General features: G+C 34.4%; 1 protein-coding gene across 2 annotated transcripts in view; it reads right to left on the bottom strand.

Moving 5' to 3' along the window:
* Nucleotides 1-15,827, bottom strand: part of LOC142975886 (potassium channel subfamily K member 6-like) — a 32,831-nt gene extending 17,004 nt beyond the window's left edge. The window contains exons 1-2 of one of the 2 annotated variants that reach the window (XM_076119012.1): nt 15,724-15,827; nt 13,623-13,727 (exon numbers count right to left, since the gene is read on the bottom strand). In XM_076119012.1, the coding sequence (XP_075975127.1) occupies nt 13,623-13,727; nt 15,724-15,823 (205 nt within the window). In that variant the 5' untranslated portion in view covers nt 15,824-15,827. Of the gene's footprint in view, nt 1-8,925; nt 9,711-13,622; nt 13,728-15,723 lie in introns of those variants that run through there. The other variant, XM_076119011.1, reaches the window with a different exon arrangement.
* Nucleotides 15,828-16,876: the final 1,049 nt, after the last annotated feature.

Raw genomic sequence — 16,876 nt, 5'->3', positions numbered from 1 at the left:
CTTACTTTCATCCTTATAAATTTATAAAATGACATAGCATAGGCTTGTGTGCATACGGAGGAAGAGGCTTTGTTAGATCTCAATTTTGTATACCAATTTTGGTAAAAATCAAATCAGCGGTCTAGCGGTCTAGCGGTTTAGCGGTTTAGCCGTAAAACATATTATACAGACCTTCGAAAATATTAGTATAGATTATAGCAAGTTAAGTACCGGCTAGAAACAACGAAAACATAAACTTATCTTTTACGTAAGTAAGTAATACATAACACATCACGTTGTTGGTAAATGTGATGTTGGTAGAAAGTAAACACGTCCTATACAAACAGGCCGTGCCAATTAAACAAGGGTGGAAAAATACACACTGATCTTAACACAAACTACAAGATTATAGCCGGGAATAAGACGTGTTTTGGCAAACTGTTTGGTTTTAACCTACCAAAGAAGGAGAATGTTCCATTTGTCTATTTTTTTTTGTTAAATTATAACTTTTTGGGGTGATCTGGATTATGAATTGAATATGGATCGATAAATGGTCTGTGAATTAGGCTCTGGTATGTAAGTTAAGCGTCTTGCTTAGGAATATACACACGTAACACTTTTTAAAGGAACAAAAGAACTTAATTTTTTTTATCAATTTATAAAATCCATCTTTGCGTTATATTGTAGGCGGCATGTCCAAGATGCAAAGAACTGATATCTACTAATTAATGTTATATTGTAGTATCATAATCTTTGGGCTCTTTCAATTTAGACGTTTCGTGTCGTACGGCTGCCGCACGTTAACCGTGCCGCTGGTTATAGCCCGCTGCCGTACCGCTGCGGTACGTTAGCCGTCCGACACCAAACGCCTAAATTGAAAGCGTATCTGACTGCCGTGCGTTTGTATGTTAGTGTTGTTTTAAATTCATGTGACAGCAGTGTAGCCATGGACTCTGACGAAGAAACATTACTGTTAGTGCTCCTGTTAAAAAATATCAAACAGAAACAAAAACGCCGCGCCCGTAAAAGAACACTACCGATGTTTTCATTAACATGTAATTTTGGTGATTTCCATATTCTTTATCCTAGGTTAAAACAAGACCCAAGCAAATTTTTTAATTACTTAAGAATGTCAAGAGAATGTTTCTACGAATTACTTGAATTGGTTAGAAGTCAAATTTCATTTATAAATTCTTCCACGTCTATATCATCCATTTTAAGCAAATAATAAACATAAAAATTCAATGAAATTAGCTGTCACGTTTAGTCACCGCACTATTCAACAGCGAAATGAATACGTGGAGCTTGCGACGTTGCCGTCCTGTCGTCGTGCGTTCTCGGTACCAACACCGCACTGTTGCCGCACCGTGCGATTTGTATGAAAACAAATGACCGTCCGTGCACCGTACGACAAACGCACCGTTTCGGCACTGCTGCGGTCCGACACGATACGGCTAAATTGAAAGAGCCCTTTATCAAATAGACCATGATCTCAACTTTGTCCCATAGGTATTACAGACCATAGATAAAAGGTTCAACCGTATGTGAACTTTCATGGAAACCATTTTGAATTTATATCTTTTAACACTTGTTATTGCGTTATAATATTAATGATATTACAGAAATAATTTTTGATAAGTATTCGGTGATGCAAATCTTGGTAATTACAAACTGTTTTCTTAATTGAAATAATATTTTCTCACTACCAAAAGGCAGGAAATATGTTTAAAACTACGCATATACTATGACGTCCACGCTTCTTAATAAACAGGTAGGTATATTAAAAATCAAATAGCTGAAAGAATTATTACACAACATTAAAATCATATAAAAGGTAATTGTACGCATAGTAACCAGTTGGTGACTGATTCAGCGATATATTATCTATTTATAAACTGTTGCATAATATGTAATATTTCGAACACATATATTATTAGATAACCTTTGGTATTAAAATATGCATTTTATATTCATCCCCAGAGAGTTGAACAATATTTAGGAATGTAGTTTGTGTGTTTAGAGTTATAAATTGGAACCCTGTAATCTTACAGCTCGTTGTTATAAATCAGCTTTTCCTATTAGGTAACGGTAAGTTCTCTAGTACCTACCCCTAATTTTTGCTCTTACTGATGCAAAAGGAGGACTGTTATAAAGAATATAATCCAGAAGATTACACATATTCCATTATTCAATGAAAATGTGATATAGGAAACGCGGTTGACACCATTGCCCATGGTGGTATGCCGTCAACCGCTATACGAAACCGGTATGACAACTTAAAACTATGAAACCAATGCCACACATGGGTAGGTCAGAACCGGAGATATGAAGTTTTCCGTAGTCATTTTTTATATTTCATTTATAAACATTAGTAATGAAACAATTGGTAATTCGAATCTAAAATAATCATAAAAATATCTAAATTATGATGTTATCCAAAGCTTAGCTTTTTACAAAATTGGATTTGTTGTCCTTTTTTGTATAACAAAATCTAATATAGTAAATGCCCATTATCCTTTCAGGTACCTACATACAATTCATTTATATTCTGTACCAACAAAGGGTCATTAAAAAATATTACAAAATATTTTTTTTGCATAAGTGCTGACACCTGTACCCCACCGATATTTGAGTGAAATACTACGATGCGTGACGCTCTCCCTTCTATTTATATCGTTAATATTTAATTATTACAGTTTAATTAAGTTTTTTTGGGATTAAGTTTAGAAAATAGTAAATTTTTGTCATATAAGGTACCTAGGTATGGCCATATTTTTCAACTGCCCATATTTGACCGAGGTACATCAATATATATATAATTAATACAATAATATAACAATAATACAATAATCTGTTCCTCTTTTTAAACATTAACAGATTTTACAATATTGAATGCTACAAACGTATTAGTTCAGTTAAGACGCCCCACAGCAGTAGCGAGTAGGGATAGCTTACTAAGTTAGTGCCGAGTGAACGAACACAGAGCTTTGCTCCGACTGACCAACTCCGAGCCGACAATGCCTGCAATGCCTTTGATACCAATGTTCTCACTTGAAATAGTTTATTTTTGAACCTAAAATCACATTGTGGATAGCTATAAACTGTCTTACTAATAAACGTCAAGCTCTATCAGTTATAGTGTTTTGTCTTTTTCACTCCTATGCAGACTCGAAATTGATTGAAAGTGACAAAACAACATAATTGATTTTAACAGGACTTAAGTGTATTATGATTTTAAAAAGTAGAGTAGCTAGAAATAACAACCGTAACAGCCGTGTCTCGCAGAGCTCGTAAAACCGTCGGCCCTGCATCTGACTTCTTACCAAATGTGCCCATCTATCTACTGATTTGTGAGAGGTAGATATGCACCTACTTTGGGTTCTTAACCGGTTAGGTTAGTAATTAACTAAATTATTTTATTGCCATAATGATTTGTTACAAATCTCAGGTTTAATAAAAATATTTATTATATTTTAGTTTGCTCAATGAAATCTGCAAGATTTAACGAATTGTTACAGTACCTCTATAATTGTAATGAAACTAGTTAGTTAAATACCTAACCTTAATAATAAATTTGCAACTAATTACAACTAGCAAAGGCGGTTAAAGTTCCGGTAAAAAAGTGGTTTGGATTTATCAAAATGGAATAATAAAAATGTCTGTCAGTAACTTGCTTTCAAACAATGTTACATTCGAGCATAAGTTAAAGCAGAATCAAAAAGTATATTATTTTTGCTTTAAATATAGGAATAGTACCAGCAATCAATAAGATTTTCTTCCAACTGTGTTGTTGGCTTCCAGTCTCATCGAATGCAGTTGAATACCTGTATTAGACATGGAGCGACTGTCTATCGGACCTTCGCAACGCAGTTACCGGGGCTATAACACGATACCCTTCGGTGAGACCATAAGCATCAAACTGACATTTAACAAACACTTGTAGGTAGAAACAACTAATTGCATAATATTACACAAATAAAGCGGTTTTTAATAACGTTATAACAGGTTTTTTTATTATGGCCATGACCATATGCAAGGGCATTGATCATTTACATTTAGATACCTACTTTACAGATTATGTCTATGTTGAATTAATTTCCATTAGATTACAAAGAATGATAAGGTTTAGATCCATTAATATTATTTCGAGTAGAATGTGTAAAAGTCTTCGTGACCACACTCATTGCGAAAAGGTTGAGGTAGTCGCAAATATTTTTGGTAACCCGTCGATTGAAATCTTGACGAAGTTTTTTTTATAGTAGACTCTTATCCAGAAGGCTTTTACTAGATAGACTGTGTTAGTTTTATAGACAGATATTTTTGTACGGGTACATAATGTTTTTTTTAGATACGCTTTCTATCTGTCGTCTAGCTATGTCGTCTACGTGAGCCTTCTAAGAGGTTTTGAAGAAAAGTACATCACAAAAAATGAAATGTTACATAATTTTTATATTAAGTATAATTTTTTTTAATAATTATAAATTAAGGTCGTATACCGACTATACAAGGGTCAGTTTTGTACCTCTAATATTAAAAAAACACCACAAGAATTTATTAAACAAACAACTTCCTTGGAAAACTTCAACTTATTACGTTTTTGTGTCATGGTTACGTTTCAAAACAAATAACACTATCAATAATATGTTGCAACATAAGGGCTATCGAACTAAACCAGTTTGTTGGTACTTAGTACTATCATTTTGGTTGATTAAATATGTTTGTAGGAGGTTTCTGCCTACACAACCAGTTTCTTTAGTAATGAATACCGTTTTTATAAGATATAATAAAATTAGTTTTATAATGACCACTCCTACATTGTGGACAGATGAGTATAAGTATAAGATTTCTTTAAGCTAAGCTGTAGTAATAAGAGAGAAATAAAATCTGTTTTTCTACCTATTTCACAATGCAAGACTTACTTTTCAATTCAGTAAAAACCCTGTGTGATGTTAGGAACGACGAAACAACGCACATCCTCAGACACCCCAACAAGAAATTCATTCCCTTTTTCATCCACAATTAATGCATCAGTATAATAATTTGATTATTGTAGATATACTAGATATTGTTTATGGAACATATTGTTTTTAAAATATCCCGCAGGCGCACACGAGTAGCGCTGGCGTACCTACCTAGGTATCTACCTAAACATGACTTAAACGTGATTTATGAAGACAATGTCTACAATTTACTAACTTTAGAGTATTTCTAAACAAAAAAAAAAAAATTTGGAAAGAAGTGGGATGGATTCAGCTACCGATTCTGAACTAACTAATTTCAGGATGTGCGTTAATTATGTTACAGGTTGTATGTATAGTACGCACCGTAAAACATAAAAGTAATAATAAAGGAAAGAATAATAGAATATCCTAAATTCATTAAGTAGTTCTTGCGTGTTTGTCTTCTTTTTCAAAAGAAGGAGAAGAATGCGTGTTTCTACAATACATAGTAAAACAATCTTACACATACTTAGATTAAATGGTTAAGATTATCTTATTAGTACAATTAGCAACAACATAATTAGTTTAAAGTTCAAACAACGTGGTACAATGAGTGCATCGTGTCAGAAGCGTGACAAATAAACAAACAGAATGTATTGCTTATCGATATGTTATCAAAACTATGTTTGTTTGTAAACGACTGTTTGTATAAATAATCTTGTTTTAGTGGGCTTTGTGTACAAAGTAATACAAATGAAAGTATTCGGTTCATATTCTTATGGTGATCAACTTGTTGTTAAAGTTGTTCAGTGCCACAATCTAGTTGTCTTTGTTAACAAAAAAATATTTAACTTGTACTCGTAAAAAGTTCATTTAAATGATCATACTGCCCAATTTATCTTCGTTAATAATATCCAACTAAAATACGAACTTGTGACGTCACTATGTCTTATTTCTATTCAAATGTGTTTTGGACATTTCAAAAAGAGTAGCTTATTTGACTGATCAACTTCCCTGCTGATAATCTCTTAGGAGATAATCATATTGTTTTTAAGTTCAAATACGGCATAGCTTTACATTACTAAAATTGTATGTAACTATCAATTATGCGGATACACCTGCTGTAGAGGTTATGCTAAAAGCCGATAAACTATACCATACTTTCGCTTTAATAACTTGAATTAATAAAAAATATTTATGACAAATATAACAATTTTGATCCAGTTTTATATCATTAGCAACAAAATTCAAACTAATGATGTACCTAATGTTTAAATTAACAAGTTCAGTTATTTAACATTGTTAGATTAATTACTACATTTTAGTTCGTTAATTAATGAAATAAGCAACACTTTGACGTTATCTCTATTAAAATTGCAGAATAAATTATTAATTCAGAGCGTTTTTGGCTCATAATATTATAAATTTGAAAATAAAATAAATTTAACCCATTAATGTCCCACTGCTGGGCAAGGGTCTCCTCCCGTAATGAGGGTGGGGTTAGGCCTTGAGTCCACCACGCTGGCCAAGTGCGGGTTGGGGACTTTGCATGCCGTCAATAAATGTATTAAACAATTTTAGGACTGCAAGGTTTCCTCACGATGTTTTCCTTCACCGTTGGAGCATGTGATAATTATTTCTAATACACACATACTCGTAACTTCGAAAAGTCATTGATGTGTTGCCTCGGATTCGAACCTGCGAAATTTTACTACATTTTCCAACGGTGAATGAAAACATCGTGATGCAACCTTGCATGCCTGAAAGACTTTAGAACAGTTCTTGTAGGTATGCAAAGTCCCAAACCCGCGTTTGGCTAGCGTGGTGAACTCAAGGCCGAACCCTTCCCTTATTACGGGAGGAGACCCTTGCCCAGCAATGTGACATTAATGCGTTAAATTTATTTATTTTTGATAATTTGAATACCGTTTAGCTAAGATCTGCTGTTTGTGAGTAGGAAGGTAATCATTTGAAATTAAAAAATTTAAATCAAAATCAAAACAGTTATATCTATGCATCGAGATTTTATCATTAAGGTTTAAAATGTCGAGTTTTTCTCACATTTTAATACATACTTTACGATCATATCAGTGCTCCGAAACTTAATTCGTGATGCAAAACTGTAAACCAATCCGTGATTGAAGAAGATTAAAGAAATTTTGTTCTTACATCACAACTATAACTTACGAGAACAAAATTATCACCAGATACCTGATTATACAATGTAATATAATATTACTAGGGGCCAGCCGACTTCGTCAGGTTTAAAAATTTTACAAAACACCTTATTAAATTTTACAAAATACCTCTATGTATTAAGCTCAATCTAGGTAACTCTGAATCATTTGGGTAACATTGACAGTGGGAATATGAACTAGTTTCGATTATTTTTTCATATGAAACCAACACAATTGATAAAAGTTTACAAAACTAAAATAACACTAAAACTACTGTCAATGTTACCCAAATGATTCAAAGCTACCCAGATTGACTGTACCTAAAACGCATCAAAATCCGTTGCGTAGTTATAAAGACGGTTTTTTTTCACGGTGGAAAGCGACTATGTTTTATTCCTACTATGTTGATACACAGTGTGTACGTACTACTACATCTTGTTTCGTTATATATAACGAAACAAGATGTTAATGTAGTATATTCCATAGTTAAAAGCCGGCTTTAACCGCGAGTGAAACGGTAATACACAACTAGTATTATACAAGCAAAGAAAATAAGTAAGTTGAGCGAATATGATACAAGATGAACAAGCCCTAGGGGTGCAATCTTCAAAACTTTGCGGCGACATGCTGTGCATCGCTACATCGTCGTGCTTTAAATAAAGTTTTGTACTATTTTGTACAATTTTCTAGAGCACTTCACAAAGATGGTTTGTATACTAGAATGTAATATGGTTGCATTTCTTTGAAATACATTTACATATTACGTTTTCTTCTGATGCTTTGCACACAACAGTTTTATAGAAATTTCTATTTTATTTTATACTAGCTGACCCGCGCAACTTCGCTTGCGTCACATAAGAGAGAATGGGTCATAATTTTCCCCGTTTTAGTAACATTTCTTACTCGTACTCTGCTCCCATTAGTCGAAGCGTGATGATTATGTAGCTTTATAATATTAGTATAGATTCTTTGGAAAGGTGGTGGCAACATGTTTGGTTAAGCAACGTGTCTCAGGTGAAGATACGGCCTTTATACGAAGTGGTTCTATGCTGCGTGTAGCGTGTGTTTCTTTTAAAGTATTGTGCAATGTTACTCAACACGTGAATCGGTGCCAGGTCGTATAATCAATAGGTATAATATGTAAAGCGTATAAAAGTTGTCAAAAAGCTAATAGTTAACGCGAACGCAAAATACAGTTGGTTCTAAATGAATTTAGTGGGAAATAAAGCTGATTATTTGACTTTAAAAAGTGTAGTAATTTACTCATTTATCTGGGTAAAATTGCCATCTACGATTGTTAAATGTTAATTAATCTACCAGTATTTTTGTACAAGAGACAGTAAGAAGAAATAAGTCAGTTGAACACATATAAGTTTAATACATAAGTAATATTCTCCCAGTTCCACCGAGCGGGGTGTTCAATGTTTTATATAAGGGGAAAAGTTCTGTATTGTCCGGCTTCGCTGCAGGCACTTCAAATATTTACCAACTCCTTGCACCGTATTACTTATAGTTATACGCTATTGCGGGTACCTACTTATTACTGTGTTACGAATATTGGTGCATGTTTCCACGTCACGTTTGTGTTTTAAGGTTTTGGTAAGGTACATTTTGTAGTAAATATAGTGTTTATGTAGCTCTTGGGGAATAGTTTATTATCACGCATAATTATTTCATAATTTTGTCGTCTGTTGTAGCCCGTCGTTGTGGTTACCCGTCAAAAAGTATTTGTTAAGGATATCTTGAGAATGAACTTTTGATGTGACATTTAGAACGTTAAGACTTCTTAACTGTCACTTTAGTTTTAGATATCAGGTTCATGTACCTACCTGTTATGTCAGGATGGCGTAGCAAGAAGTCAGCCTTAGCCCTGATAACGTCAAGCCTGATCTGATTCTCCAGCGGCGCTTCCAAAGCGGAGAACACGAGGGCTCCTGACGCCAAGTACACCACGTAAAATATCACATAGAACACCAGCAGAAACGTGAACCTCGACTTGCCGAATAGTCTAGTCGTCGCAAATAACGGCTGGAACGGGGGATGCTCCTCCTCGTACAATATCTCTCTCTCGACCACCATCTTCTTGTGGTAAGGGAACAGCTGACTGTGCACCGTCATGTCATCGTCACTCCGCGCCGAACTCACCATGCTCCCGTAAGACTGAATACGAGTATACTTTGGCTTCTCCATCTCAAAAAAAGTTGTGTCAAAATTTAAACGCGAAACGAATTAAGTTCTTTTTTGTAATATTCAAAAGTCCATGGTAAATCCAAATAAATCCAGATGAATACCGTAAAATGCGAGCCCAGATTATATTTTCTAATCGGCTTGTCGGTAGTCCACTGAGTTCCAGAACACAAACCGAAAATCCCGGAACGTGCGGGTTTTTGGTCAACTGTACTTGAAAAACCTCTTAGGGTGATTAGGTTCAACGAAAAGCGCGAATATTTCCGTCACTTTAGTATCTCGGCGACAATTTTCGAGTTTAAAAATCACCATTTTGATGCATTTTAGAGAGACCGGTTGTTAGTTAATATGGCGGAAGCCTTAGGAACGATTAGATCGGGTACGCGCGGCGATGACCGTCCGATGACTGAGTGAGTGAGACTCGACGCGATAAATTATAAAAGTGCTCCCACTGACGCGCTTCTTATTTGTAATGTACCCAAGATATGATAATGATAAACGCAGTCTACCTACACGATGTATTATTGAGTTTTAACTAGATATACAATGTAAATAGTTGTAGGTCACACAGATAATTTGGGATAATATAAATCGTTTAAATTAAAACGAGATAAGGGCCTCGTTATCTTAATTACACATTTCAAAGTAAATTGTAACACTTTTTAAGTATTCAGTTACAACTTCAAAACGTTTGTGAGTTAATTTTAGAGATACTGAGAATTAAAATAATTATATTTCTAGTTTTAAGTACTCAACGAATGATAATATACTTCATTTATTTTCTGTATTCTACATTCTTAAGTTTTGAAATAACTAGTCCGTAAAATACAAACATATTTATCAACTTAACTTTTTTAAAATATTGCTGTTATTTATTTGCAAGAACCTCTGTGGCAAGGCAAAGGAAAACATCGATATTCCAATAATTATAACGAGATACAACTTCAAGAGGTATCTTTGATCTCAAAGGGATTGCACTCGAGAACTCAAAGGTCATCAATACAGATTGAGAGGAATAAAATATACTTTGAGAAATATCCACAAATAAGAAATTTATAAGAGTCATTTCAGTGTCTTTTTAAAACATCCTATTAATATAACCACGTAGTATAAAGCAAAGTTGCTTCTGCATTTGTTCCTATGTCTGTACGCATGTATGCTTAGATGTTTAAAACTACGCCACTGATTTTGATGCTGTTTTTTATTAGATGGGTTGATTCAAGAAGAAAGTTTATGTGTAAAAGTTGTTTATAATAAACCGCTAGTTTATTATAAACTCAAATGTATTTGGATGGATGTTTGTTTGTTACTGTTCTCGCAAAAACTTATAGCTTTATAAATTTATTTTTTTTGAAATTAGTTCCATACATACATAAAAGTTCATAAAGATAAATCAGTACGAATGAAAACTATAATAGTAAGCCAGCTAATAAATAAGTGACAGTTATAAAACAAGATGGAGAGTACTCGAGTATCGAGTGCATGCGTGTAAGGGATTATCAAATTACACGCACATACACGATATGGTGTAGTAATAGTGCGTACAGAATCTCTTGCGTGTCGATATGATAAGGGAGTTTTTAACGAGGTGACTTTTTTCTAATACAGAAGAAAATAAAATTGACAGATTGGTCATGACAATTGCTTTATTAATTTATGTAAATCGCGCAATTGAATACTAGCCTTCTACTTGTCTATTGCTACGTAATTCAGCAAGCCAGGGAACCTATTCAGGTTGGAGACCCATCAGCCATTCTAAGATGGATCATTAATTTCGATACAGATTCTTGCCTGGGCCCTAGCTACTATTTTTACTTCTTGTCACGGTATATTTTCTACTCAAGTGAATAAATCGTCGCTTACGATTTCGATCAGTACCGAGTTTAATTTTTTTACTATCTTTACTTTTTGTTTCAGAATATTTTCCCCGCAAGCAAAGTATAGGCCAGAATGTAATATTAAATATGTCCAAGTAGAAAGTTATATACTACCCACAAGGCAGTCACGCGGCCATTTCCCTCTACACGCGCCACTCGCCACTAAGCCACAGAGTTCATGTACCTATCACTACACACTCTATATATAACACTACATATATACTACATAGCCTCTTGTAGCCACTGATTACATCAACACTCGAGTACCGAGAAATATGATAAAACGAAAGTACCTTTGCTAGATAGATTTGTTGCGGAAAAGATGGAAAACTTTTGTACTACAGATTCTTCTTTCGTTTTGACGATTAGATCAGTGAATACATGGCTACTGTGCTTTTCAGTTCTAACAGGCTCTTGCCAGTTTTTGCAGGTTCTATGCTAATGTCAAATTATGAGGCCTTATTTACGAACGGATGGTTGTGGATTTCAGTTGTTCAATCATGGAATAACTCATGGGGTTAGCAGGATAGACAAATTTAATCGGCTTAATACAGAATATTTTATTACGTAAATATTACTACTAATATTCTCCTTATTTGTATTTTTTCTATTAAATCACAGATAGTTATTATTTATGTCTTTACCGGATTGGAAGAAAGCGAAGATATGTCAATAAATAAAAATAAAATTGCATAAAATGCGAAATATCGTGCAGTTCGACCGCTTTTCTGTTTTATTCCTAGAAACGTTCAATGTTTTCCTCTGTTCTCAGGGTCAACTAAGCCTAAACGACTCAGCGGTTGCATACAGTGTAAACTATCAAAGTCCACATTGAACTAAAGCAAAGCTGACTAGAACAGAATCTTATCGATTTACTTTCTAATTATGCAATACTAACTAAGTTACATAGTAATAATATCTTTCGATTCAAAAAGTGCAGTGTATGGACTTTTACTTGCACTCGTCACATACTTAACTGCGCAGTTGACAGTCGACATATTATGTACATAGTTCAATATATTGTATAGTATATAATCCTACGAATATTATAAATGCGAAAGTTTGTGAGAAAGTATGTATGGATGTTTGTTACTCTTTCACGCAAATACTAAAGAACCGATTACGATGAAATTTCGTATATAGGTAGCTGAAGACTCAGAATAACACATAGGTTACTTTTTAGCCCGGAGTTCGGAGGATCGGGATTTACACGGGAAGGGTTTTCACGCGGACGAAGTCGCGGGCGGCCTTTAGTATATTATATAGTATAGTATATAATATACGCTATGAATAAGAGGCGTGACACTGATACGCCGGCACGTGGCTCACTTGTATTCTCCGATAAAAGTATTTTTCAAAGACATTCGAAGCGCAATTTTATCTATGCGTTTCTTTGTTTAGTAAAGGACTTTTGTCGTTAAAGTATTTTGCTGCAAACCTTAAGAACTTCTGTCATTTATATGCATTAGTTTAGTTGAAGAAGAAAAAAGTAATTCGTTGAGAATGTCTTTGAAAAGACTGTTAAAAGAGAATCAGCCACGTGCTTATATATTAGTGTCATTCCCCATAACATAATCATAGTGTATGTTACTATACTAAAATATTTCATATCGATCTTTTGTCGATTACTAGATTCAAAGAAGTTTTGTGTATGCGGCTTGCGAATGTTTTAACGAAAGGCGTTTCGTCCCTATCTTTGATCTTTCTCATATGTGTGTGGTTCCATTTTGCATAAATACGAATATATATAGTAGAGGATCTCAATTAAAAATATTAATGCAAAGTGCATTTCTGTCTGTTACTCTTTCACGGCTAACCCGCTAGACCGATTTCGATGTAATCTAGTACCAAGATAATATAAGATTCGAGATCAAATCAGCAGCTATAATGGAGGATGAAACAGTTAGTAGGTATTATACAAAAACCTAAACATTTTGTTTACATAAACCGTCTAGTCTTAATATCTGAACCTTATCGAAGGGTTAACGATGACGACAGGTCCCAACAATCTTACCGATAGCATTGACTCTTGAACTAAATAAATATAGATACTAGTCGCTACTGGAATATTTCAGATAAATTTTCCAACATAGTACAAAAGAACATCAGGGAGTGTTCTCCCAACGAACATTACAATAAAAATAACCATGAGGCATGGGGGCAGGCAGAGACATATTTTGCTTCGATCATATTCATACATAATGTATTATGCAGCCGGTCTTTTTGAAGATCATTCCCAATGTAATATGTTATATCTTTCGTGCACATCCTCTCCCGGTATTACATACACTACAATACATTTTTGTCGTTATTGAGATCCAATTTACATTGTAAAGTACACCGAAGCATTCGTCTTCGACTCGTTGCATAAACATGTCTTCACCTGTCTTACATTCGCTGTTGAATGTCCGGTTTAAAGTCCCTTTGAGTAAAGGTCAGTTTAAATTCATGTTTGTACTCACCAGTAACGCAGGGATGGTCTTTAAGGAACTGCACCTTGAGTTGTTCCAGCCTCTCTCCGATCTTCTCCTCCAACGGACCCTCGATCGCGTGGAACACTGCCGCACCTGATACACAATATACATTCTTATTAATTCGGGTATTGGTTTCTAGGCGCTCATAGCCAGTTGTGCTCACCAGTCGGTAAACGATCTGTGGGTTAAGCAACCGTTGGCGCGGTCATTCTGTAGATGGGTGACCGCAGTGGTATTTGAACTAGTAGTCTCCGTGCTTCGGAGGGCACGTTAAAAGTCTGTCCCGGTAGTTGTCAATTAAGTTTACAGTCGAGCCATGTCAAAAGCCTTTCGTGCGGCTTGAACAAGTTTGACACTAGGTAGACCACTAACCATACGATAGGTAGGTATTAATTAAATAGGGTTAATAGAGCTTTGTAAGTAAGAATCAGTTACTATTGAAACCTACAATAAATTAATTTAAATGTACTAACTACTATTTTTTCACCATTTATTATCTTAAGTTAGAAATTAAATCCTTTTCTTATGGTTTAATTTTGTACCTATAATTTCTGTAATAATAAACAAAGAATATCTTCTTAAAGCCTTATCAGATCTTAAACCTGTGTTTTATTTTGTTACTAAAGGACTGTTTTTTTTTTGTATTTGTACTACACAATTTCGTCCACAGTTATACTTTGTAACACAACTACACAAACCATTTCACCTTCACAATTCAAAGAATTTCTTCCCAAACATAATTAAGAGAAAGCAGCGAAAAAAATATTGAAGGTTAAAACAAAAGAACCTTGAGGAATAAAATCAAAAGGTAATTTATACGAGGGAAAGTTCAATAAGTTTGAAGTTCAAAGCGATTTATGTACGGAATGGCGACGAAATTATCAAGAAGCGTGTTTTCTTAAGTAATTCACAAAATGAGGGTAGAATTATATTCAGTTGAGGTAACACGTGTTACTGCTTTTATGTGGTGTTCGAGGAACCATTCTTTGCAAGATAATTCTGTTATGTTGATGTATGAGTTTATGTACTGTATTTATATGACAAAGAACAGAAGATAAGAGTAATTTTGTCATTACTTCTGTAGTAAGCTACATAATATCTTGACTGTTATACTCGAAGTCATGGGCTGAGTATGAATTACAACCACGGTTCGCCACTAACAATGTTAGTCCCATGTAATAGGAGGCAAGTCTATTGCCATTTATTTTTATTGTTGCCATACATTCACGATACCAAAAGCACTTCGCATGATCTGGAAATCGAACTCAAGAGCCCATGATCAGCGGTCAGATACACGATTGACTGCGCCAGAGAGACAATTAAAAAATACATTCTCATAGCGGTGGCTGCCATTTTGATCTTCCGAAGATTACATGTTACAAAGAAATAAATTCGCAAAACTTTTGTTCTCTCTATGCTAGTATACTTAATATATTATCAAATATTAATATAGTATAGTTATATCCAATCGCAGCTTATAAAACAAATTGGTGATATTTCTGTTCTACTATTACTGTATTATTGTTGTTCATTTCAATTGAGGTAGACTTTCCAAGCCTGTATTACATCTGACGTTGTAATATGAAAGTGCTTCCAAGTTAGGAAATTTAATATGTCTAATGGAGCCGCTAAAGTACTGTGTGTTTTGTATTTCTTACTGATTTCAGCTATGAGACGAGACAGGGTGAGCAAATCATGATAAAATGTTAAGCTTTATGTATTACAGTACCCTATTCTGAATGAAAGCAAGAGTGATGTAAAATTTATAACTAACTCTTAGGCTTATTTAGATGAAGTTTATTTATTTCACAAAACCTAGAAGTATAGATTTGTTAACTTAAATGAGATTGAATTCTTACTGCTAGTCAGGAGGTCCCGGGTTGTATTCCTGGACCGAGCAAACGCAATTGGATTTTCTAACTGCTCTTGAAATGGTTTCAAAACTAGAGTGGGGTTGCGAAACGGTTAACAATCACGGTATCTGGTAAGTACTTTTGGGTCTAAGGTATTTCATTCACCACTCCACATTTCCGTTTACAAAAAGCGTTACCTTAGTGATAAACGATAACGTATTTCATATGGTACTTACCCATGGTGAGGTAGAGCGCCATAGCGCAGGAGATGACGAAGATGCGCAGCGCAGGAGAGTTGCGCGCGTCGTTCACACACCCCGGCATCACGAGACGCATGGTGATCACCTGGACACAACAGAAGAAGAACTGTTTAAGATACTGGAGATATAACATAATAATATAGAAAACAGTAACCAAAGGAATTTAACGATGATCTATTGGGCTTCTTCTTGAAGTTTTTACTGCCCGACCAAAACTAAGTAAACGGCTCCATATTGCATCTTCGAGTCAATAATTTACGTCACTAGAGAATATAGAGGTATATTCCGAAAGTAGCTCTTGAGAATCTGCCTTTTTAATAATGATTTCTTTTGCGAATAAACCAATGTGTGCAATATAATAGAATGCACAACATGCACGAAAATATATACAAATCTGATTATGGCAGTACAAGCATTAAACGAGTGCAAATTCGCGCCCAGTCTTAAACACTGAACAGTTACAACATGGAATGAGACTTTATTTTGAATTGATCGCTGCATTTTATTAAAACGAAATATCTTAAAATAATTCACTTCTATCATAATCTATCTAGCTTAATTTACAATAAAATACAGAACGACAATGTTCTAACTCTATTCTCAAAAGGTGCCTACTAAAACACAATGCTTATTCCTAAAATAATCGGCCAAGTTATTCAGAATTATTTAGCTTTTGTTATAATTCCCTTTTATGTAGGAATAGTATTATTAAGAAACACGTAACAAAACAACTTGAAACTCTAACGATGGTGGAAGTTTGTAACGAAATCAACATTATATAAAAATGTTTTTAAGATATTACTAACTTTGGTATTCAGAATAGCTGATTTCTAAAAACAATTTGGAATGTTCAGGAAAGAACTTAGTATTAAAATAGACTTTAAAGGAAAATAAACCTTGGAAACTTAATTTTCTTGATTTAAAATCCCGCATATATAGACACAAAAACACGCCTTTTTCTTGCAGTGGTAGGTAGGTAGGTCTTAGTCATAGACTAAAAACCACTTTGTATGATTTTACAAACTTTTCTAACTTCATTCTCATCCTAACTTTTTGTCATACATGACCGCCTGTTAGAAGTACTTCGCACCTGACCTTTTTGCAAGACATCGTCGATATGATCTGTGTA

This window comes from Anticarsia gemmatalis, chromosome 10 (assembly GCF_050436995.1).
Source record: "Anticarsia gemmatalis isolate Benzon Research Colony breed Stoneville strain chromosome 10, ilAntGemm2 primary, whole genome shotgun sequence".
NCBI classification, from domain to species: domain Eukaryota; kingdom Metazoa; phylum Arthropoda; class Insecta; order Lepidoptera; family Erebidae; genus Anticarsia; species Anticarsia gemmatalis.
The sequence above is the reverse complement of the archived record's forward strand: the minus strand, read 5'-3'. Positions and strand labels throughout refer to the sequence as shown.